Raw genomic sequence first — 24,795 nt, forward strand, 5'->3', positions numbered from 1 at the left:
TTGTTTGTAGGGATTTGTGTAGAAATAATTTTATTTTCTTGGGACTATACCTGGGAATAGAATTGCTAGGTCATATGACAACTTTATGTTTAATATTTTGAGGAATTGCCAAATATTTTCCAAAGTGGCTATACCATTTTACATTTCCACCAACGATGTGTGAAGCTGCCAACACTGTTGTTGTGTCTTTTTTTAATTTTACTCATCTTAGTGGATACAAAGTAGTATCACATTGTGGTTTTGATTTGCATTTCTCCAATGATTAATGATGTTGAGCATCTTTGTATGTACTTATTGGCCATTTGTATATCTTCTTTTTCTCTTTTCTTTTTTTAAATGTTAATTCCAGCATGGCTACCATACACTGTTATATTAGTTTCAGGTGTACAATATTGTGGTTCAACAATTCTATACATTACTCAGTGCTCATCATGATTAAGTGCACTCTTAATCCCCATCACTTATTTCCCCCATCCCCCCAACCACCTCCCCTCTGGTAACCGTCTGTTTGTTCTCTATAGTGCAGAGTCTGCTTTTTGGTTTGTCTCTTTTTTTTCCCCTTCGTTTGTTTCCTAAATTCCACATGAGTGAAATCATATGGTATTTGTCTTTCCTTGACTGACTTATTTTGCTTAGCATTATACCCTCTAGATACATCCATGTTGCTGCAAATGGCAAGATTTCATTCTTTTTTATGGCTGAGTAATGTGTGTGTGTGTGTGTGTGTGTGTGTGTGTGTGTGTGTGTGTGTGTGTGTGTGTGTGTGTATCACATCTTCTTTATCCATTCATCAGTTAATGGAGATGGGCTGTTTCCATAATTTGGCTATTGTAGATAATGTTGGTCTAAATATCAGGGTGCAGGTATTCCTTTGCATTAGTATTTTTGTATTCTTTGAGTAAATACTTAGTAGTGCAAGGGTAGGGTAGTTCATAGGGTAGTTCTATTTTTAAGTTTTTGAGGAACCTCCATTATGTTTTCCAGAGTGGCTGCATCAGTTTGCATTCCCACCAACAATGCAAGAGGGTAGCCCTTTCTCCACATCCTCACTAACACCGGTTGTTTCTTGTATTCTTGATTTTAGCCATTCTGACAGGTGTGGTATCTCATTGTGGTTTTGATTTGTTTTAACCTGATGATCACCGATGTTGAGCATCTTTTCATATGTCTTTTGGCCATCTATATATCTTCTTTGGAAAAACGTCTATCCATGTCTTCTGCCCATTTCTTAACTGGATTATGTGAGGTTTTTTGGTGCTGAGTTGTATATGTTCTTTATATATTTTGGATACTAACCCTTTATCAGATAATGTCATTTGCAAATATCTTCTCCAGTTTAGTAGGTTGTCTTTTAGTTTTGCTGATTGTTTCCTTTGCTCAGCTTTTTATTTTGATGTAGTCCCAATAGTTTGTTTTTGTTTTGGTTTCCCTTCCATCAAGAGACATATCAAGAAAAATGTTGCCATGTCCAATGTCAGAGAAATTACTGCCTATGCTCCTCTCTGGGATTTTTGTGGTTTCAGGTCTCACATTTAGGTCTTTAATTCATTTTGAGTTTATTTTTGTGCAAGGTGTAAAAAAGTGGTCCAGTTTCATTCTTTTGCATGTAGCTGACTAGTTTTCCCAGCACTGTTTGTTGAAGAGACTGTCTTTTTCCCATCGCATATTCTTGTTTCCTTTGTTGAAGATTAATTGACCATATAATCACAGTTTAATTTCTGGGCTCCCTGTCCTCTTCCATTGATCTATATGTCTGTTTTTGTGTCAGTACCATACTGTTTTGATTACTGTAGCTTTGTAGTATATCTTAAAATCTGAGATTGTAATACCTCCAGTTTTCTTCTTCTATTTCAAGATTGCTTTGGCTATTTGGGGTCTTTTGTGGTTCCATACAAACTTTAGGATTGTTTGTTCTAGTTCTGTGAAAAATCCTGTTGGTATTTTGACAGGGATGGCATTAAATCTATAGATTGCTTTGGGTAGTATGGACATTTTAACACTATTTGTCCTTCTAATCCATTAGCATGGAATATCTTTCCATTTGTTTGTGTCGTCTCTGATTTCTTTCTTCCTTTTTTTTATGTAGGCTCCATACCCAGAGTGGAGCCCAATGCGGGGCTTGAGCTCAGGATCCTGAGATCAAGGTCTGAGTTGAAATCAAGAGTTGGACGCTTAACCAACCAAGCCACCCAGGCACCCCTTGTCTCTGATTTCCTTCATTAGTGTTTTATAGTTTTCAGAGTACACAAAGAGATACTCTGCCAAGCTGGCTTCTGGTGTCCCCATCATGCCACCCAGTTAACAAAATTTAACATTTGCATATACCAGTAAACTAAAAATTTTCAAGTAAAATTTAAGAACCCTTTATTTTAATGCCTGCCCGATCCCATTCCCTCCACTTTCTCCAGAGGCAACCCCAATTGTGACTGTCAGGTCATGTTTTTATACTTTTACCATGCACTGGCTCCCACATTCACCAGGGCTCCACCTCACCCCACCCCACCCCATTCCACCCCACCCCCATATGCCTACATCATTTATAAAGGGAAGATTGATTTTGTGTTTTCCAGGATCCCATAGAATACCTTCTCCCTCCATCTCTGGAGATCCTGAGCTGTGTGTGGTTGGGGCATGGGTGGGTGGAGGGACTGCTGGAAAGGCGAGAGATTTGGACACGAATCAACCAGAGAACTTTAACAAATAATTTTATTGGAAGAAATGGCAAAACTGGAAGAAAAAACCTGGAACGTTTTGCAAAGGCAATACTGCAATATGCAGGCTCGGCATGGTGATCAGGGAAAGTCACCACGCACCCTGTGGCTATAGGGGAAACAGTCCCAACTCAGTTCTTTTTGTCGCTGTCGCCCAGGGTGAGCTTGTCAAAGAGGTACTCTGCCATGCCGGCTTCCGGGGCCCCCATCTTGCTCAGGTTGGTGACATAGCCCCCCAGCTCTTTGATGGACTTGACTTGCTCGTGCACTCCATGGCCTTCAGGCCGCTCTCCCAGTCGTCGTGGTCCGGCTTCTTGATGTCACGGTGACAGATGCGGCCCCCGCGCTGGTTCTGCAGCTGCATCAGCTTCTCGGTCTCCTCGCGGGACTGGCGCAGGAAGAACTGGGTGAAGTTCTTCAAGGCCACGTCGTCACGGTCGAAGTAGAAGGCCATGGACAGGTACACGTAGGAGGTGTAGAGCTCCAGGTTGATCTGGCTGTTGATGGCGGCCTCGCAGTCGGGGTGGTAGTTCTGGTGCACTTGTAAGACAGGCGCAGTGGCCATGGCTGATGGCCCAGGCACCAAGGCGAAGGCAAAGACCGCCCGGAAGCGAGGGCTGCAGAGCAGGCAGCGGCGGGGCCGAGGGTGGTGGCGGCCTCGGAGATTTCCCAGCCTGAGTGGCTAGGGAGGCTGGAGGCAGAATCAGTGACAGTTGGAGACCTCAGGAAACTGTCAGTTGGAATGTTGTGCGAGCTCTGGGATGGGACCTGAAATGGGGTCCAGGGAAGGGGGGGCGGCGAGCTTCCGGTTGGGGGGTGGGGTTGGGGGTGGGGCCTGAGTGATGTGTTCCAGGTTCTGCTGTAGCCTAAGTGAGGCAGGGCAACCCTACGCTGGGCACTTGGCATTTATTAAGTTTTTAATTATGTGATAATGTGTCTATTTTCCAAGTACTTTATTTTGTTCTCTAACTGATCCCCTCTATTACAGTCTGTTCTTATTCAAACTCAAATACATACTCTTACTCAAATTCAGTCTTATTCAATTCAAATTCATAGTCTTATTCAATTCATATTCATACTTTTTTTAAAAAGATTTTTTATTTATTTATTTGACACAGAGAGAGAGACAGTGAGAGAGAGAGCACAAGCAGGGGGAGCGGCAGGCAGGCAGAGGGAGAGGGTGAAGCAGGCTCCGCGCTGAGCAAGGAGCCCGATGCGGGGCTTGATCCTAGGACGCTAGGATCATGACCTGAGCCGAAGGCAGCCGCCCAACTGACTGAGCCACCCAGGCGTCCCCTTATTCATATTCTTAATTCAAATTCATATTCTCAAAATTCTGGGTATGAATTTTAATTTTTTGGTAAAGTTTTCTTCTGTTTCCTGTATTTTTTTTTTAACCTCAGGAATTGTTCTGTTTGTTCATCATGACCTTCTCTTTCACTTTCCTCAAATATTTTGCAAAACTTTTTCCATGCATACTTAGGAATAAAGGGCACATTTGATTAACCTATGTAATTAGCATGTATCTGATCCACAGTTGTGATGTCCATTACACTAACAGGCTTTTCCTTGAACAGGAAGGCAAAGTACATCAATAAGGGAGTGGTCTCCTTCTTGACACATGCATCATTGGTCTTTTTGGCATTCACAATATTGGTCCAGAGATGGAAAGAATATTACCTGATTTGCCTGTCCCACGTGGTATTGTTCTTAAGCATTTTAAAACAGTAAAATTAAAATTCCAGCTAAGAGTAAGTACCAGCCACCAATTTTTCCATTTCAATCATATCTGAACTTGAATAAGTATATTGTGATGTGTCTTTATGGCCTAATAATGGCCTAATAAGAACCAACATAAGAAACCTAGAGGTAAGTTGTTTCATTGTAAAACTCCTGGCATAACCATCACCAATTAAATTAGGAGGGAACTGTGTTCAATGCAAAGCAAGGGAAGGGGAAGGAGGGGTGGAGAAGACACTGAATTAGGAGATCTGGGTCCTATTTTGGGCTGCACCAATTGCTATGGAAAAGGAGTAAATTGACTTCTTTGGGGCTATTATTTGAAAAATGAAGAGCTTGACCTATTTGGTTTTCATGGACCCTATCAATTATAAATATTACTGGAGCCTATTCCATGAATCTTTCTTCAGCCGTGGAATGGAAAGAAAAATCAGCCTATAGTCTATTCATGACAAGCAGTGACTGGTATCAAATATTAGCTTTGGGAATGGGACAATACCTTAACCTTCAAATAATAATGCTGTTTCAATTTGTGGCATTCATGCAAGTCTTTAAAGCATACACTTGAAGAAAAGGTACAGCCATCTTCGCTCAGTTGGTTGTTTTATGTGCATTGGGAGAATAAATTGTCTGTTTCAGCTTGATAGTACCCAAGACCTAGGGCCAACAATATAGGGCTATCGCAAAGTTCCAATTCCCTTTGCCACTGATTTTATTGTACTTTGGAAGTAGCTAGACGAAATCTTATTTCTACAGTTACTGATATTCCAACTATGAGAGCCGCTGTCAGTCTTGTCCTAGGGAGACTATGCCCCAATGTGGGGGTGGGGAGGGGGAACAGTGACAACTCCCAATATTAAAGGAATCAGCAGTTACCTACTATAACAGAAAGTGATTTACAGTGGTGGTTGTACCCAATGGGAATCTCTGAGTGGGCATGAGTGGTGATTCATTGCTGTATTTTATCAAATATACCATGAACTGAAAAGCACACTATTTTTTTATGTATTAAAAAAGAAAAAAAAAGCTTTCAACTAATCCATGACATCATCGATCTTAAGCTGCACTTCAATTTTTCAGAGATTTTAAAATGTGAATAAGTGATTCATCAATGAAATATGGTAATTTTTTTCATCAGCTTGTTTGAATACATTTATCAAAGTAGCTACCTTTTAAAATATTCATAATTGTTTATACTTCTTGGTAATTTATTTGTGGCCCTAATAGTCTACAGTATTATGTACAGACAGAAAACATTAATAATAAAGAAAAAATACGCATTTTGTCTTGGATATTGTATCATTTTACATTTCAGTCTCATCCTAGAATGGGTGGTTTCTGACTTTTCTTTTCTTTTTGTGGAGGGAAAGGCTTAGTGTATTAAACAGGTAAACCCCTGTTCTTTGAATTCATGGCTAACCTCCTCCTAGCATGCTATGGGAGGCATGTGACATCATCTTTCAAATGAAATAATAGATAATAACGATTTAACAAGCAAAATTGCTGACCTAGGTTTCTACTCAAATCCCAATTTGAATGTGAAAGTTTTATTCTCATCAATTTCACTGACTGATTGCAGCTCACTGTTACATAATGTGAGCCATTTCTAACAAGGACAGTACCACCTATCAAGCAATTACCCATCCCAAAGCAGCAGCACAGTAGCCAACAAGGCCACTAGGATCACTGCTGCACATGCTAGGTTAGCATGTCACATTTCAGAGTCACAGTTACTGTTTAGAACTTAAGACTTTGAACTACTGAGGGGAGCTCTAAGAAAGCCAGGGTTAGGTTATGTGTATGAAGAGTTAGGATATGTGTATGAAGAGAACACAGACATTTCACCCCCTGAGTGGACATATGCTTAAGCAGTGGAATGGCTGATGTACCCCACTCCTGCCCCCTGTGCCCATATGAAGGGCAGGGTGGATCTGAGGAAAGTAGGGTAGAGAACAGGGTCAGTGATGCTACAGACCTTTCCCAAAGATTAAAATAAGGGTGTAAGAATTTCCCACCAGTTAGGTGGATACTGTGGAAAATCTGAGCCATGTTGCAGCTATTCTGTCCCAGAGAGCTAAAGGCCCCAACAAGGATGTGAGGCATACATACTAGGATAGAAGCCAGCTGGGAAAGGGGGTAGAAGAGGCCAACAAGGAGTCATAACTCCTATTCCTGGAACTATGTTGTACAGAGGTTTCTTTTAGGGACCCCTTGAAGAACACTGTTCACCTCCCATCCAATTTTAATTAGGCCCACCAAAGAATTAGTGACAACCAAAAAGGGGATAGAGCAATACCAGTTAAGTTAGAGACATCTGTCCCCTTTCCCCTTCCTTTCCCCCGAAAATACTTAAGGAGAGAGATGGGAAGGGTAAGGGTTAAAGAGCAGATCATGCTTCTCTCCTCACTCCATGATCTTAAGGTCAAAGTCTAGCCGGAGATGAAGGAGCAAAGGAGAAAAAAGTGGGCATAAAGGAAATCCAACACTGAAGTTTCATCTGGAAGAGAATGGGTAGGAGATCTGCCTATCACTAAGGAATGGGAGTTTAGACTGTCAAACTAGAGTGCCTACACAAAGCAGGGTCTTTTTAGACACCTGACTCATCATTTATGTGACCCCAAACTCTGGTGCAATATTGTCATGGAATCCTTGGATTTCCACCATATCCATCAGAAGAACACCTTCTGGCAAATTAATTCTAATAATAAGCACTGATGAGTTCTCAAATTCTATATGTGTCTTTAGTATAATCCTAGGTGAATAGCATATCTGGAGGTTAAACAGGGCATCACTAACTAGACACTGTTGCCTACAATAATATGCAGAGTTACATTAAATCTGTGATGCAAATGATTGTACAAGTGACAAAAAATTGGGCCCATTACTCCCACCAGTACCCAATCTATGAGGGCAGGTCTGAAAAAGAGTAACTGGTAGTGGGAGAGGAAACCTGTTGAGGTAACTTCAGGTCAAGGTTAACAGACTCCTGGCATGGAGAGACCCACACTGTTTTGGTAATACAGATTCTGAAACCCTCCAAATTAAGTTCTCACTGTAACCTGAAAAGGATAACTACGACTTCAAAGGATTTATAATCTAAAAAAGGGCCCAAATGCCAGAGAATAAAACACCACTAATTTAAAAAATATCAACAATTTAATGAATAAAAACTTACTTTAATTGGTCATATAAGGTTTTTCAAAGTGTCCAAGATGGTGACATAGGAAGACCTTGAACTCACTCCTCCACGGACACACCAAATCTAAACCTACATATAAAGCAATTCCTCCTAATGAACTGAGGACTGACTGAACAGCTTCTGAACAACAAAGGATAGAGGGGCAGCATATAAAACAGCAGGAAAGAAAAAGACCAGAACTCCCACCTCCTACACTGTGAACTACAGTGGGGAGGGATAGTACTGAGGGATCAGAAACAGATTTGTCTGCCCTAGGGCACAGAAAAGAAGGCACAATTTAAACGAGCAACTAGAATATAAAGGAACCAGTCCTAGAACTCTGCCAAACAGCAGGAAGCTTCCCAGCTGTTTGGGTTGAAGGGGCTGGTGAGCACCACAATTTATATTCCCTCTCCACCTTGACTGCACATATGGGAGTAGTGTCTGGGTGCCCTAGCCAGCAAGCCACCTTAGTGAGCCCTGAGCCCCTAGCCCACACCAACCCCAGCCTTCCCACTAAAGTGGCCCCAGCATCACACGTACGTGGACACTGCTGGACAATGTCTACAATAGCTCTAGTAATCTCACCAAGGCAACACAGGTATCAAGCATCCCAGGATACTCCAGCCTTGCACCCACTTTAGCTCCAGGGGACTCGCCAGGGCACCCCCTATGCAGAGTGCCCCAGGACCTCCCAGACCACACCTGTTATAGCTCCCGCTGTACTGCCAGGTTGCCCTCTATCCAGAGAGCCCCAAGGCCCTCTGGAGCCTATTCCATGAATCTTTCTTCAGCCGTGGAATGGAAAGAAAAATCAGCCTATAGTCTATTCATGACAAGCAGTGACTGGTATCAAATATTGTGCCCACTTCAGTTCCAGCTGTCCAAGCAGGGTAGCGCCAGCCGAGTGCCCTGGGACTTCCAGCCCATGCCTGTTAAAACTCCAGCCAGCCAGCCAAAGCTGCCAGGGACATGCGGTCTAAACAGGGGCTGTCCCTACACAAGGCCATTATAGGTAGATATTCTGCCTCATTCATAGACACAAACACAGAAAGTCAAACAAAATGAGGAAACAGAGAAATATGCTCCAAATGAAAGAATGAGACAAAACTTTAGAACAAGAAAGAAATGAAACAGATAAGCAATCTACCTGATAAAAAGTTCAAAGTAATGGTCATAAAGATGCTCCCTAGACTAGAGAAGAATGGATATACTAAATGACTCATTGAGAACTTCAACAAAGACATAGAAAATATAAAAAAGTATCAATCCATTGAATACAATAAATGAAACGTAAAATACACTAAAAGGAATCAACAGCAGATTAGAAGATGGAGAATAACAGAGCAGCAATCTGGAAGACAGTGTAGTGTTAAGCACCCTGCTGAACAGCAAAATGAAAAAATAATTCTAAAAAATGAGAATATGTAAAGGGCTCTTTAGGACGACATCAAGCATAGTAACATTTGCATGAGAGAGATCCCAGAAGAAGAGAGAAAGGGGCAGAAACTTATGTGAAGAAGTAATAGTTGAAAACTTCCCTAACCTGGGGAAGGCAATGGACATCCAAGTCCAGGAATAAAAGAGAGCACCAAACAAGATGAACTCAAGGAGGTCTACACCAAGACATATAATAATTAAAATGTAAAAGATTAAAGGTAAGTTGGGAATCTTAAAAGCACCAAGAGAGAAGCAACCAGTTATGTAATAGGGAAACCCCATGAGGCTGTCAGCTAATTTTTCAGCAGACACTTGACAGGCCAGAAGGGAATGGCATGATATATTCAAAGTGCTAAAAGGAAAAAAAAAAAAAAAAAAACACAACCAAGAGTACTCTACCCAGCAAGGTTATCATTCAGAATTGTGGAGATAAAGAGTTTCCCAGACAAATGAGTTAAAGTTTATCACCACTAAAATGGCCTTACAAGAAAGGTTAAAGGGACTTTAAGCAGAAAAGAAAAGGCCATAATTAGAAGAAAATCATGAAAGGAAAAAAATTTCACAAGTAAAAGCAAACATACAGTAAAGGTAGTAGATCAATCACTTATAAAGCTAGTAGGAAGGTTAAAGACAAAAATAGTAAAAATCAATTATCTAAAAAATAGGGGATTCACAAAATAAAGATATAAAATATGACAACATATACATAAAACATGGAAGAGGAAGTAAAAATAAAGTTCCTCTTAGAATGTGCTCCAATTTAAGCAACCATCAACATAATATAGACTGCTATATACTTAGGATATATGAATCTTACGGTAACCACAAACCAAAAACCTATAATAGATACACTAAAAATAAAGAGAAAGGAATCCAAGCATAACACTAAATAAAGTCATCAATTACAAGGGAAGACAGCAAGAGAATAAGAAATGAATAGAGTAGTACTAAAACAACCAGAAAAAAATTAACAAATGGCAATAAGTATGTATCTATCAATAATTACTTGAAGTATAAATGGTCTAAATGCTTTAATCAAAAGACACAGGGTAAATGAATGGATAAAAAGGGAAAAGATCCATCTATGTACTGCCTATAAGAGACTCACTTCAGGGGCACCTGGGTGGCTCAGTCGGTTAAGCGCCCCATTCTTGATTTCAGCTCAGGTCATGATCTCAGGGTCGTGAGATCGAGCCCTGCCTCAGGCTCCATGATTGGTATGGAGCCGGCTTAAGATTCTCTCTCTCCCTCTGCCCCTCCCTACTTGTGAACTCTCTCTCTCTAAAAAAGAGACTCGCTTCAGACCTAAAGACACATACAGACTGAAAGTGAAGGGATGGAAAAAGATTCTCCATGGAAATGGAAGCAAAAAAGAAGCCAGAACAGCAATACTTATATTGGACAAAAAAGACTATAGCCAGAGACAAAGAAGGGCATTACACAATGATAAGAGGATCAATCCAACAGGAGGATATAACAATTGTAAATATGTATGCATCCAACAGGAGAGCACCTAAATACATAAAGCAAATATTAGCAGACAAAAAGAGAGAAATCGACAGTAATGTAATTAATCGTAGGGCATTTTAACAACCCACTTACATCAATGCAGAGATCATCCAGAAAGAAAAGTAACAAGGAAATAGTGATGCTGAATGACACACTAGACCAGATTGACCTAACAGATACATAGAAAACATTCCATCCAAAAACAGTAGAATATACATTCTTTTCAAGTTCACGTGAAAAATTCTCCAGGACAGATCATAGGCTAGGCCACAGAACAAGTCTCAATAAGTTTAACAAGACTGAAATCATATCAAACATCTTTTTTTGACCATAATAGTATGAAACTAGAAAGCATATGCAAGAAGAAAACTGGAAAAAAACACAAACATATGGAGGCTAAACAAAATGCTACTAAACAACCAATTGGTCAATGAAGAAATCAAAAAGGAAATAAAAAAATACATGGAGACTAATGAAAATAAAAACACAACAGTCTCTCGGCACACCTGGGTGGTTCAGTTGGTTAAGTCTGCAACACTTGATTTCAGCTCAGGTCATGGTCTCAGGGTTATGAGATTGAGTCCCGCATTGAGCTCTGCGTTTAGTGTGTCTGCTTGAGATCCTTTCTCTCCCTCTGCCCCTCCTCTCTCTTTCAAATAAGTAAATAAAGTCTTCAAAAAAAAAAAAAAAAAACCCCACACAACAGTCCATATTTGGGACACAATGAAAGTATTTCTAAGAGGAAAGTTTATAGCAATAGAGGCCTACCTCAAGAAACAAGAAAAATCTCAAACAATCTAACTTTACACCTAAAGGAACTAGAAAAAGAACAAAGCCCAAAGTTAGTAGAATAAAGGAAATAATAAAGATCAGAGTGGAAGTACATGACATGGAGACTAAAAAGAAAGAGAAAAAAAAGAAAAGATCAACGAAACCAAGCACTGGTTCTTTGGAAAAAATAAACAAAACTGATAAACTTTCAGCCAGACTCATCAAGGAAAAAAAAAGGACACAAATAAAATCAGAAATGAAAGAGAAGTAACTGACAGCACAGAAATACAATGATTGTAACACACTGCTATGAAAAATTTATGCCAACAAAGTGAACATAAAGAAAATGGATAAATATCTAGAAATATACAATCTTCCAAAACTGAATCAGAAAGAAAGAAAAAAATCTGAACAGACTGATTACTAGTGAGGAAACTGAATTTTGTAGCCAAAACACTCCCAACAACAAAAGTCCAGGGCCAGATGGCTTCACAGGTGAATTTTACCAAACATTTAAAATAGAGTCAATCCTTATTCTCCTCAAATTATTCCAAAAATTGAAGAGGAAGTAACACTTCCAAATTCATTCCATGAGGCCAGCATTACCCTGATATGATAATCCTGACAAAGACACTAAAAAAACAAACAAACAAACAAACAAAAAAAAAACCACACACACCAAAAAAACAAAACCACACCTACAGGCCAATATCCCTGATGAACACGGATACAAAAATCCTCAACAAAATATTAGCAAACTAAATTCAACAGGACATTAAAAGGATCATTCACCATGACCAAGTGGGATTTACTCCAAGGATGTAAGGATGGTTCAGTATTTGCAAATCAACTGATATGATACACCACATTAATAAAACAAAGGATAAAAATTATATGATCATCTCGGGGCGCCTGGGTGGCTCAGTCGGTTAAGCGGCTGCCTTCAGCTCAGGTTGTGATCCCAGAGTCCTGGGATTGAGCTTCGCATCAGGCTCCCTGCTCAGCGGGGAGTCTGCTTCTTCCTCTCCCTCTGCCCCTCCCCCTACTCATGTGCATACATGCACGCATTCTCTCTCTCAAATAAATAAAATCTACATCTCAATAGATGCAGAAAAAGCATCTGACAAAATTCAACACCGTTCATGATAAAAACTCTCAACAAAGTGGGCTTAAAGGGAACATACCTCAACATAATAAAGGCCATGTATGACAGACCCACAGCTAAAATCATACTCAGTGGTGAAAAACTGAGACTTTTCCTCTAAGATCAGGAACAAGATGAGGATTTTCAAAATACACACAAAATAACATACTTTGGCCCTGCCTAACTTACTATCTTATTCTCAAGAGATCCCAAAAGAAGTAGTGAGGATGCCTGTAGGAGCCCCAGGAAACAATTCTCATGTGGTTGAAGGGAAACTTCATATTTGGCTCCCCCAGGAGGGGCTTGGGATGGGCCTAGGGAACATGTGGGAAGATGTGGATGAATATGCAGAGTATGGCTGGGAGATGGTGGCAGTAATGCTCCATGTTTGCCCCTACATGTCTATGCCCAGACTCAACTCCTACCTCCTTTCCTTCCTGAAGTCCCTCATCCCTCAAAGGGCAAAGTTCTGAATCAGCGGCTCAAGTGCCATCAGAGGCTAAGTGAAATAGGAGTTTCCTTAACAATGCCAAAGAATCTGAGTTTCTGCCTGCAAGTGTGATGAGAAATCTCTGGGGAACTAGTAACCAAGTCTAAAATACCTCAGACACCGAACACTTCTTGTAATTGCTATCTCCACACAAAAGTGTCTACATGCTACCTCTTGCCGTGTGCTCCAAATTCAGAGAGTTCCAGTGTTGCTTTTGTTAACAACATCTAGCACTAAAGGGCACTGCATAGTTCTTTCTTCAATTTCTCTTTCAACAATTTCCACATAAAACCAATTTAAATAGCAACATTTTGGAATGATAGGTATTATCTGAAACACAATCAATCATTGGACCTAGATCTAAAAGCCCTGGATATTACTGACTCAGTTTCTAAAATGCAACCACAGCTTGGGGGTAGAGTGGAGCATGGAGGACACAGGGAATGGGATAAAAAATTGGGATGATGCACCCAGACAGGACACCCCAGTCATCCGCACCCCTGAGAATACCACACACTGTAAAGCTTTTTGAGTATTCCAACTACATGGTTTTAGTTGAACAACTTGCTTTACAATCTTATAAAATGTTAGTGCTGATCATGTACATTAGAATCCCCAAGGCTGCTCCTTAAAGCATGTTCCCTGGTCCCGTGGAGACCTGTGGACCCTGAACCGTGAATTTTAAAACTAAACATTTTTATTTTGCAGTAATTTTATATTTATAGCAAAGTTGCAAAGATAGTACAGAGCATTCTCCTATACTCTTCAGCCAGTATCCACTAACATTAGCATCTTACAATGGAATGGTACATTTGTTAGAAATAGTGAACCAATACTGGTCCATTACTATTAACAACAGATTTGCATTTCACTAGTTTTCCCACTAATGACCTTTTGACCAATATTGCATTTAGTCATCATGTCTAGTCTCCTCTGGTCTGTGACAGTTTCTCAGTCTTCTTTTTTATGATCTTGTTTTGAGGAGTCAGGTATTTTGTACAATGTCTCTCAATTTGGATGTCTTTGGTAATTTTCTCATGATCCCACTGGGGTTATGCATTGGGGGGAAAACTCCACAGAAGTGAAGTCCCTTGTCATCACATGCTATATATGACTTATCACTGATGATGCTAACCTTGATCACATGGTCAAGGCAATGTTCGCCAGGTTTCACCATGGTAAAGTTATTTCCCAGCACTACCCATACTCTATTCTTTGGAAGCAGATCGTTAAGTCCAAACCACAAACAAGAAAGGCAGAGAATTAAGTTCCACCTCCTGGAAAGGGGAGTATCTGCATGTATAATTTGGAATTCTTGTGTACTGTATATTTTTCTCAGCTATTTATTTTTTCATTCATTCATTTATATCATTGTGGACATATGTGTATTTACTGTATGCTTTGGGTTATAATCCAATATTGCATTACTTATTCTGTGACTCAAATTGTTCCAGCTTTGACCACTGAGACCTCCTTCAGGTTGGCTCCTGTGTCCCGGTGACATGCTCCCATTCTTTGTTTTTAGCACTTCCTCACTTTCTAGTACTGCAGTATACTCCAGTTCATCTTGTATTCTCCCTGCCCCAGCCCTAGAATTGGCCATTTCCCTAAATAGTCATGGTTCCTTTTACTGTGGAATGGTATTAGAAACGCAGATCTAGATGCTAAGTGGAACTATGCAGTTCTGACAAGTAGCCAACCTGATTCTTATGCAATCTAGTAAAGTTTGAGGATAACCATTTTGAAAAGTCAAGCACAAATAAACTAGAATACGTGAAGTTCTGAAATAGCTGTTTTAAAAAATTACTTATATTTTATTCATGTTAGTTCAAAATTTAAAATTCTAACATGCAAAGCACCCTGATGCACCAAGAGAGAGGAAAAAAGAAAATAATGGAAGAGATCAAATAATGATTCCTAAATAAAGTGACTGTAATGGAGCACCTAAAAACTAGAACAGAATTTATTTATTGAGAGCATCCTCTATGCCAAGTACTAAGCTAAGTGCACAGCCTCAAACCTAATGCTGTAGGTATAATTTCTACTTTTTGAAAGATACAGAAATTGATGCCTAGAAAGGTAAAATGTTTGCACAAAGCAATACAGTCAGCAGGTGGCAAAGTTGAGACACCAAATCAGGTCCACTGGTCATTCTCAAGGCAAAGGATTGTGGCACAGAATTCTGGTTATGTGAGATTCTGTGTATATGTATGCTGTCTCCATCATATCTCAAATGCCATGATGGTCAGCTTATTCACTGTTTTATGTCCCATGTCTGTTATATAGCAGGTACTTAGCAGATAAATCTGATTAAATCTGACCAAATTTTTACACGATGAGAATGAGAACCATGAACTACGTTTTCTTCCACTATATGTTATAATTAGACTTGTGTTCCAATTAGGTAAAAAATTACAAAAAAGAAAAAAAAACCCCACCCCATCCTACTGAAAGCATACTTCTAAATTAACACAGTTCAGATTTGGGGATGATGAAAATATGTATGAATAAACCTGAGTGATAAATTTTAGTAAACAAAAAGATAGTTAATAAGTAGTCTAAGTATAGAAAGCAAATCCCAAAAGTCAATCATTTTCTTCACTGCCAGAATTAATCAGTCATGAACTTCAAAGATGAAACTGGGTTGTTCAGTACTTCTTAACACAGAGCAGATCCTTCTTAACATATAACAAACACTATTCTGAAACAGATCAGGGATCAGAATGCTATTTCTATTACACTTATTAAACCAAAAGACTTTGGGCACACCTTATTGTGAATGGTATGGTTTTAACGACATAAACTAAGTCAGATGACAAGCTCTAAACCATAAAGGAAAGGAACCTAATACCAGTATAATAATAAAAAAGTTTTTAAAATTAAGTCCACATCTATCATCTATTTTGTGAATAAGTTTTAAATCACTACTTCCTATGAAATAAATGTACCTCATAATATGCCAATCCAGTCGTTCATTCTTCATTCATGCTTCAAATATTTAATTAATTCCTATTATGTGCCAGCACTGTTTTATATGCTAAGGACCATAGCTATGACCAAGCAATGCAGCTGTTGTAGAGCTAATAGTTCTCGAGGGAGAGCAACAATAAATAAAATTAACAGATGTCAGAGGTGAGAAGTGCCGGAAAGAAAAATAATACAGAGAAGGGGCAAGAGGTTACAAGTTAAGGTAAGATTCATTCTTGCTGAGAAAGTGAACTTGACCTCAAGTGGTGAGGGAGCTCAGGCATGTCTGTCTGGAAGAGAAAAGCCCAAAGCGCCAAAGTCATGCACTGTGACTACACCGGCAGGACGTGCACTGTGTATTTCTAAGGAGCCACAAGAAAGCCACAGCAAAGTGAATGAGAGGCAAAGTGTCAGAGGAGATGCGAAGGAGTGGAGAGGAGAGGGCCTGGGACTGCCAGTATAGTGCCCTGTGGGTGATTCCAAGCACTCTGACGTTAAGTGAGGAAGACATTACAGAGAAGACACTTTAAAGGATCACTCTGGCCTGTTTTGAGAATCAACTATGGGGAGGGGGGCAAGAAATCATACAGATAAGAGAGTGATGGTGGCTTGGATGTAAGGTGTTAACAAGTAGAGAGATGTGAAAGGTGGTTAGATTCTGAATGTATTTTCATGTTAGAACCAACACTATCAGCAGATGGGATGTGCATATGAAACAAAGAGAAAAGTCAGGGATAACAACGAGGTTTGGGGGCTTAGCAAAGAGATGGATAGAGTTACCACTCAAATCAGAAGGGCTGTGGTAGAAGCAGATTTGGGGGGAAGGGGCGTGAATATTTTATGTTGAGTTTAAGAAACATATTCAATTCCAAGAGGAGATGCTAAGTAAGCAGTGAGTCACATAGTTCTGCAGTGCAGGGTGGCCCTCCAGGATAAAAATTTGGGAGTCGTTAGCATTTCAAACCATGACACTAGGAAACCTCACCAGGGGAGGTGAGTACAGACAGAACAGAGTTTCAAGCCGTGAGGTAGTTGTTGGAGCGGGATGAGGGGTGAAGAGAGTTCTTTTTAAAGGTGTGTAGACTAATGAGAATGAATCTACAGAGAAGAAAAGGTGATGCTGGAGAGGGCAGAGCACTGCTTAAGCAATTGCTGAAGGAGTTTCTTCTTCTATTTGCTTCAAAGATGGCTGAAATGCAGCATCCTATCTCTGTGGGCAGGAACGGATACATAGAAGCACTGAGATGCATAAGGGTAACTAAAATCACTGAAGCAAAGATGGATTTTATAAGAAATGGTCTCTGGACAACTCTAGAGCCAGATGAAAAGAAATCATATCCATAACTCACACCATACTCAAGAATAAACTAGTGAGTGAATCAGAGATCTAAATGTAAAAGCTCAAGTATATTAGAAGAAACTATGTGAATTGCTCTCTAATAGGGTGTAGAAGATTTTCCACTATGATCAAAAATCCACATTCAATAACATGTCTTTAATTTATGGCTACAATGAAAATTTAAAAAACAATTGCAGGAACACCTGGGTGGCTCAGTCAGTAGAGCATTTGACTCTTGATCCCAGGGTCGAAATTTCAAACCCCACATTGCATGTGGAGCCCACCTAAAAAAAAAAAAAATTTGCATTTAAAAAAACCCATAAGCAGGGGTGCCTGAGTGGCTCAGTGGGTTAAGCATCCAACTTGATTTCAGCTCAGGTCACGATCTCATTGTTGTGAGATCAAGCCCCAAGTCAGGCTTCTTGCTGGGCGTGCAGCCTGCATAAGATTCTCTCACTCCCTCTCCCTCTGCCTCTCCCCCAACCTGTGTGCACGTGCATGTGCGCTCCCTCTCAAATAAACAAATAAATAAAATGATAATGTGAAAAAGACACAGAAGCCAGTTTGAAGTTAAAGAAACTTCCATTAGCCAAATTTGGGACAATTTGATCAAAACATTGACAGTAAGGGATTACAGTTCATTGATAAAAGTAATCTTTGAGTCTGTACTAAAAGATAGATAGATAGATAATGGGAAAGTTCCTGCCCTGGAACTTTCCTGAATGCCAAACAACAAATGTACATATGATGAAGTTAGAAATCATCATTTAGCAACTATAATTGATTCAGTCAAGAATCATAAACAGATGTTAAAACTAGTGGGTAATAGGCTGATGAAGAACAGAAGATTTACATAATTTCAAAGTATCTTTCCACTAAAGTTCTTACCTTTCCATTAAAGAAGAATGATAAAGCAGGATGAAAAGTCATTGGGCTTTATGAAAATGATGGTAGAATATCTAAAATTTGTATTTTTTGAAAAACGGTAATATCAAAAACTAAGCTTTGCTTGTTTTAACCAGTTTTTATTAAAAGCTGCATGCTATAAAGCACTATTTATATTACCATCTTACTGTTATTTAAAAATTATCTATGCATTAAAAATAGGCCGGAATAATATATACCAAAATCTGAAAACTGATGGTGCTAAAAATTGAAATGATTTTATTCATTTCATGTTTTAGTGTAGTTTAAATTTCTCTATAATGACCATATATTGATTTCATAACAAAAATATGTGTATAATAAAATGAGGACTAAGCAGGTGCACAGCAAAAAAGCTGGAAAGAAACTAAAAGGTCAACAGTGCTTTGTGATTGCACGATGGGACTGTAGATGATTTTTTTTTTCATTTTTAACTGTGGAATTTAAGATTTAAAAAACACTTTAGGGGCATCTGGGGGGCTCAGTTAAACATCCGGCTCTGGATTTTGGCTCAGGTCATGATCTCAAGGTCATGAGTTTGTGCCCTGAGTCAGGCTCCTCACTCAGTGTGGAGTCTGCTTGAGATTCTCTCTCCTTGTCGCTCTGCCCCTCTCCCCACTTGTGCTCTCTGTCTCTAAAAAAATAAATAAATTTGATTTAAAACAAAAAAATAAAAACCACTTTAAACAAACACACAATCAAATTTTAAAAGTGGGCTGAGAACCTGAAAAGACGTTTTGCCAAAAAAGACCTACAGATAGGCAACAGACACATGAAAAGATGCCCAAATTCACTCATCATGAGGGAAATGCAAATCGGAACCGCAATGAGCACCTGTCAAATTGGCTAGTATCAAAAAGACAAGAAATAATGTTTTGACAAAGATGTGGAGAGAAGGAAGCCTCGTGCACTGTTGGTGGGAATGTAAATTGGTGCAACCACTGTGGAAAACAATAGAGGCTCCTCAAAAAATTAAAACCAGGCTCAGTTGATTAAGCATCTGCCTTTGGCTCAGGTCGTGATCTCAGGGTCCTGGGATGGAGCCCCACGTCATGCTCCATGCTCAGTGGGGAGTCTGCTTCTCCCTCTGCCTCTGTCTCCACCCCTTCCCCCACTCGTACTCTCTCTCTCTAATAAAATCTTTAAAAAAAATTAAACAAGAAATATCATATGACCCAGTAATTCCACTACTGGGTGTTTATCCAAAGAACACAAAAACACTAATTCAAAAAGATATATGCACACTGATGTTTACTGTAACATTATTTACAATAGCCAAGATACAGAAGCAACCTATGTGTCCAAGGATAAACAAAGAGGTAAAGAAGATATGGTACACATGTACACACACACACACACACACACACACACACACACATACACACAATAGAATACTGCTCAGCCATAAAACAGAATGAGATCTTGTCATCTGCAACAACACGAACAGGCCTAGAGGGTATTATGCTAAGTGAGAAAGACAAATACTATATGATTTCACTTTTATGTGGAATCTAAAAAACAAACAAACAGATCCTTAAATACAGACAACAAACTGGTGGTTGCCTGAGGGGCGGTGGGTAGGGGATGGGTAAAATAGATAAAAGGGATTAAGAGGTACGAACTTCCAGTTATAAACTAAGTCACAGTGATGAAAAGTAGAGCAGAGGGAATACAGCCAATAATATTGTAATAACATTGGATGGTGACAGAAGATGACTACACCATTAAGTAATGTATGCAATTGTCCAACTGATATGTTATATACGTGAAACTAATAGAGTATGTCAATTATACTTCAATAAAAAAATAAAAATATAAAAACTGATGCTTACAGCTTATCAATTTATACACTGACTTTGTGATGCTTCCCTCATCATCTCTCCTTGAGCTCCTTCCTCTTAACTTCTGGCTCCTTTTCTATCTAACAAAAGATCAGAACCCCTTTCTCTGGGGCGCCTGGGGGGGCTCAGTGAGTTAAGCATCCAACTTGTGATTTTGGCTTAGGTCGTGATCTCATGAGTTGTGGGATCAAACCCTGCGTCAGGCTCCATGCTCAGCGGGGAGTCTGCTTGAGATTCTCCCTCTGCCCCCGCCCCACTCACAGTCTAATAAATGAGTAAATCTTTAAAAGCAAACAAACAAACCCCTTTCTTTAAAACTTCTCTATCTGCTACTTCTGAGACATAATTGATATCCCTCCAAGCACATCTGACATCACTTGTTTCGCATCTAGTGTTATTTTCGTGGTCGGTGCACAGAAATGGATCTTTCTATAATGGCTACCCCTGGTAATGTCATCTCCAACTGCAGAGCAGTTCCACAGAATTTATACCACTGCCTTTTGCTTTCCCAACCCTGCTCTCCTTGAATGGCTTGCCATCTAGAGTAAAGAGAGGTTAAGGAGTATTCTTAGAGTGGGGAGGAGAGTTCAAATATGGATATGTCTTTTCTTTTGTACAAGAAGTAAATGATTTTAAAACAGTGTCAATATCTATTAGGTTCCTCCACACTTTCTCACTGATAAGGCAGAGTAAGGTGATGATATTTATAACTTTCCCCATCAGAGCCTCGTGTGAAACAAGCGCTTCCCCCTTGCTAGGATGATCAATCTCTGCGCAGCACAGTCCTGTGGAAACAGGGCCCTCAAAGACGGGGAAGTGAAGGTGGCTCTCCTATCCACAGAGTATTCTTAGTTAGATGCCACTTCCAGAGTTCTTCACAAATGTAATTTGTGATCTATTTGTAACTGATAAAAATGCACACATTTGGGAATGCAGATTGCAAACATACATCCAAAAGGTAGGCAAAACTGTGAATGTTTCTTAAAAATTGCCAATATACTTACAGTTTTCTCAGTATTTTCAAAAGCCTCTCTTGCTTCTTCAAATGTGCAGATTTCTTCTTTGCATTCACGATCAATGTTGCCCTGTCTTATCTCTTCAAAAAGTCCATTCGCTCTTGGATAGCGTTTCAATACTGAATTGGCTTTTTCTCCTGTGAGGAAAACTAAGAAGAGATAAAATCATAAGCATAAAGTTATAATTTGAAAAACATGCAGAAGCTTAATTACACAAGGTGAAAACTGCTAGGTGCTCTTTAGGAAACACAGCCAACATCCTACACCTCTTCCCTGGAGTTAGCAATGAAGTAATATTTAGCTCCAAACCACCACCTCTGCTGTCTTCCTCCTCAGATGAGCATGTCTTTTCAGTAGCAGTTGCCCTGGGCAGGGACAGGGACAAAATTCACAGTTAGATTCAAACTTTAGCATATTCCTGCCAACTATCGGTATTTAAATATAGTAATAATGATTCCACCACTTATACTCGGTGTTACAAGTGGATGCCTCCAGGCATTCTGCTGTTGGACACCAGCAACCAAATCAAAATCCAGTCTCCAGACTACCAGTCTTTGTCCCCCTGAATAAAAGTAAATAAAGCTCCAACTGACCTAGTAATATAAACCCAGGGAACCCTTACTTCTATGAAAAGTGTTGACAAGACAGTATCAAGAAATTAAGATGAATTTGGCCATAACTCATTCCAAGGGACACTAATAATTTTGTCCTAAATACACTTAAGTTAAATATATTGTGATATTTTAATATATCAACCCAATTTCACTGTCCTACAGAAAAAGAAAATTCTTCTGTATGACTTATAGAGGCATTTCATATAAACACTCAAAATGCACATTTATGATACCCATAAAATAAATAAGGCTCTAGTTATAGGCACACTTACAGGGAATCATTTTTAATTTTACATACTGATTCATTTTAAACTACAATTTCATTTTTCTCAAAGTGTCATTCATACTTCTTTGTATAGATAAATACAATGCTACAAGAACTTAGTCTCTGCTAATGCAAGGAAATCAGAAAAATCTCTAATTTTATTGACTTCTAACATAAGAAAGGGCACATTAAAGATCCTTTTAAGATGTTAAAGAAAAGTCTACATTTTACAAAGAACATTTTAAGGTAAATGAAAACCAGTAAGTGCTCTTTTTAAAAAAAAAGGCAACAGTAGCAATGAATTTAAGGTTTACTTCATTATAGAAATGATTATTTCACTTCACAGAAGATATGGATTCACTACTTAGGATTCTTTATAGTATCCAAATTGATACCACCTGGATGGCACCTACAGTAGGATGAAAACTATGGTAGGCCTTTCATAAGAGTTTCCTTCCTTCTATACCTCAGAGGGATAACCATCTATAAAAAAAATGAGCTGAGTCAAAGAATATCATCAGAAGAAATTGTAAAAAATAAAAATTGTGGCAAGTAGTACAAAAGAAATGAAAAGGGTGCTGTTGAGTTGGAAAAAAAAAAAAACAGTCAAGTTTTCTAGCAGTACTTCTCACAGCTGCAGCATCGGAATCCCCTTGAGGACTTATTATCACTGAGGTTACTGGGCCCAGCTCCCACAGTTTCCGATTCTATAGGTCTGGGGTAGAGCTAAGATGCATTTCTTTCTTTTTTTTTTTTTTAAGATTTTATTTATTTATTTGACAGAGAGAGAGAGACAACGAGAGAGGAAACCCAAGCAGGGGGAGTGCGAGAGGGAGAAGCAGGCTTCCCACTGAGCAGGGAGCCCTATGCAGCACTCAATGCCAGGACCCTGGGATCATGACCTGAGCCCAAGGCAGAAGCTTAATGAATGGGCCACCCAGGCGCCCCGAAGATGCATTTCTAATAAGTTTCCAGGTAATGCTGGTGTTGCTGGTCTAACTACCACAGTTTGAGAACCACTACCTAAATGTGAGCTCCTTAGAAAACCAGTTCTGACATTAACAAATTTAACAAGATCTTTTACTGCATGACTTTTTAGGGGCCTTAACATATATTTAATCTCTATGTGCAAACTTCCAGAACAGGAATATGATACATACATTTGTCATAATTATTTGATTACAGAGCCCTTTATCAAAGAACATTTCACTGAATTAACAACTTTCTAGCCATTGGTCTTATTTTTGTCCTCTGAAATGACATACAATTCCCTTCCATAAATAGACCACCTGATACATGAAGACAGTAACTGATTTCTGCTAAGGCTTCTCTTCTCCAGGATAAGCATGTCTAGATTATTCATCTGTGGCCATATAAAATAGACAGGAGTCTGCACTATCTTTATCTCATAAAATACAGTGTCCTACACTCAGTGCATTACTCTGAGTGGTCTGACAAGTGTAAAACTGATTAGGACTATCTGCTTCCTTGTTTTTAATCACAATAGATATATTAATATAGTCTAAGATACCCCTAGATTTTGGGACAGTTTTCTTGAAAACAAACCAATCAACAACAATGTTATTTTAAGATTTTAAGAGAAAAAACTAAATTCGCCTCAGAAATCATTTTCATATATACCATCTACATGGAAAAGGGGGTCAAGGAAAGCAGCTAACTCTTGTAACCAGAAAGCAGGCTAATTCAAAAAGTTAAGCAACTCTAAGGTAACGTATAGCAGGACACGGCTCTCTAATGCCAGCCTAATCAAATTACCAAGAGCATTCCACAAACACAGTGTTTGTATTCCTTGCACTGGGCGGCAAGGTAATAGAATACTGAGAAGTCTAGGTAGAATATACTTGCAAGTAGATTTTATCTCATTTGCCCAACAAATCTGGTCAATTAGAAGATACCACCCAGACAGTTATGATGGCAGAGTGGTAGGGGGACCCCAAGCTTGCCTCGTCCCTTGAATGTAGCTAGATCAACATCAAATCATTTTGAAAAACTAGGAAATCGATCTAAGGATTAAGAAAACAGTCTGCACAATTGGAGGAAGAGAACGTGGCAGATGCGAGGTTCCAAGACATGAACTGAGAGAGAGAAAAGCCGCAGTGCCTCAAGGGGGAGGGAGCCCTTTTCAGGGAGTGGAAGTCAAGGAGAGAGGGAGAGAGCGGAGAGAAAACAACGTGTAGGGTTCCTGCAAAACACTGTGGTGTGGGGATCCCCTGGGTCACAGTGAGAGAGAATGCTCCCCTCCTTGCAGTACATTTGGAAGAGTGTATATCGCCTCTCCAAGGACAAAAGGCCCACCGGGCGCCATACAGCGGCCATTAAACAGCAGGGGACAACTTTTTGCTGTGCTTCACCATAGACTCCAGGAACCTGCGCAGCCATGGGACTGTTTTTATGGGGCAGAATGGTGCTGGGTGCAGTGCTGTAAGGCTCTCCTCCAGGGAAGGGCAGCGGGTCTGCGCCTTGCCAGGTCATTTAAGATTTGGAATTTTGAATCCCAGCCACTGGCTAGAGATAAAACACAGAAGTGCCAGCAGTGCTGACGGTCCAGACACAGGTTGAAGGCAGGGATCTGACAAAAGCCTGGAACAAAGGAGGAGAGATCGTTCACTTTTCTGTGAGGGCCTCCTGTACGCAGCAGCTGTGAATTCCCCCACCATTTTCCACCCCCGCCCCCACCAGCAAGGTTGGACTTCAGAGAGAAAAACACAGCACTTCCAGTGGAGGCTGGAGTTGCTTACACCAAACCCCATGCCCCTGCACCAGGCCGGGGCATCTATACTAGGGCAGGTCTGACTGGGAGCCAGCATAGCTGGCCTCTCCCTCAG

At 39.8% G+C, this 24,795-nt stretch overlaps 1 protein-coding gene and 1 pseudogene across 1 annotated transcript in view; both read right to left on the bottom strand.

Moving 5' to 3' along the window:
* The window catches only part of PRRG1 (proline rich and Gla domain 1), a 79,310-nt gene that overhangs the window by 43,056 nt on the left and 11,459 nt on the right, over positions 1 to 24,795 (bottom strand). Inside the window, exon 2 of the mRNA XM_028113325.2 lies at positions 21,059 to 21,219. Coding sequence (XP_027969126.1) covers positions 21,059 to 21,219 — 161 coding nt within the window. The remainder of the gene's footprint in view (positions 1 to 21,058; positions 21,220 to 24,795) is intronic.
* LOC114216696 (ferritin heavy chain pseudogene) lies at positions 2,843 to 3,276 on the bottom strand (annotated as a pseudogene).

The sequence above is a fragment of the Eumetopias jubatus genome, unplaced genomic scaffold (assembly GCF_037043125.1).
Source record: "Eumetopias jubatus isolate StellerSeaLion01/CBP00866 unplaced genomic scaffold, mEumJub1_p1.0 scaffold_11, whole genome shotgun sequence".
Lineage (NCBI taxonomy): Eukaryota > Metazoa > Chordata > Mammalia > Carnivora > Otariidae > Eumetopias > Eumetopias jubatus.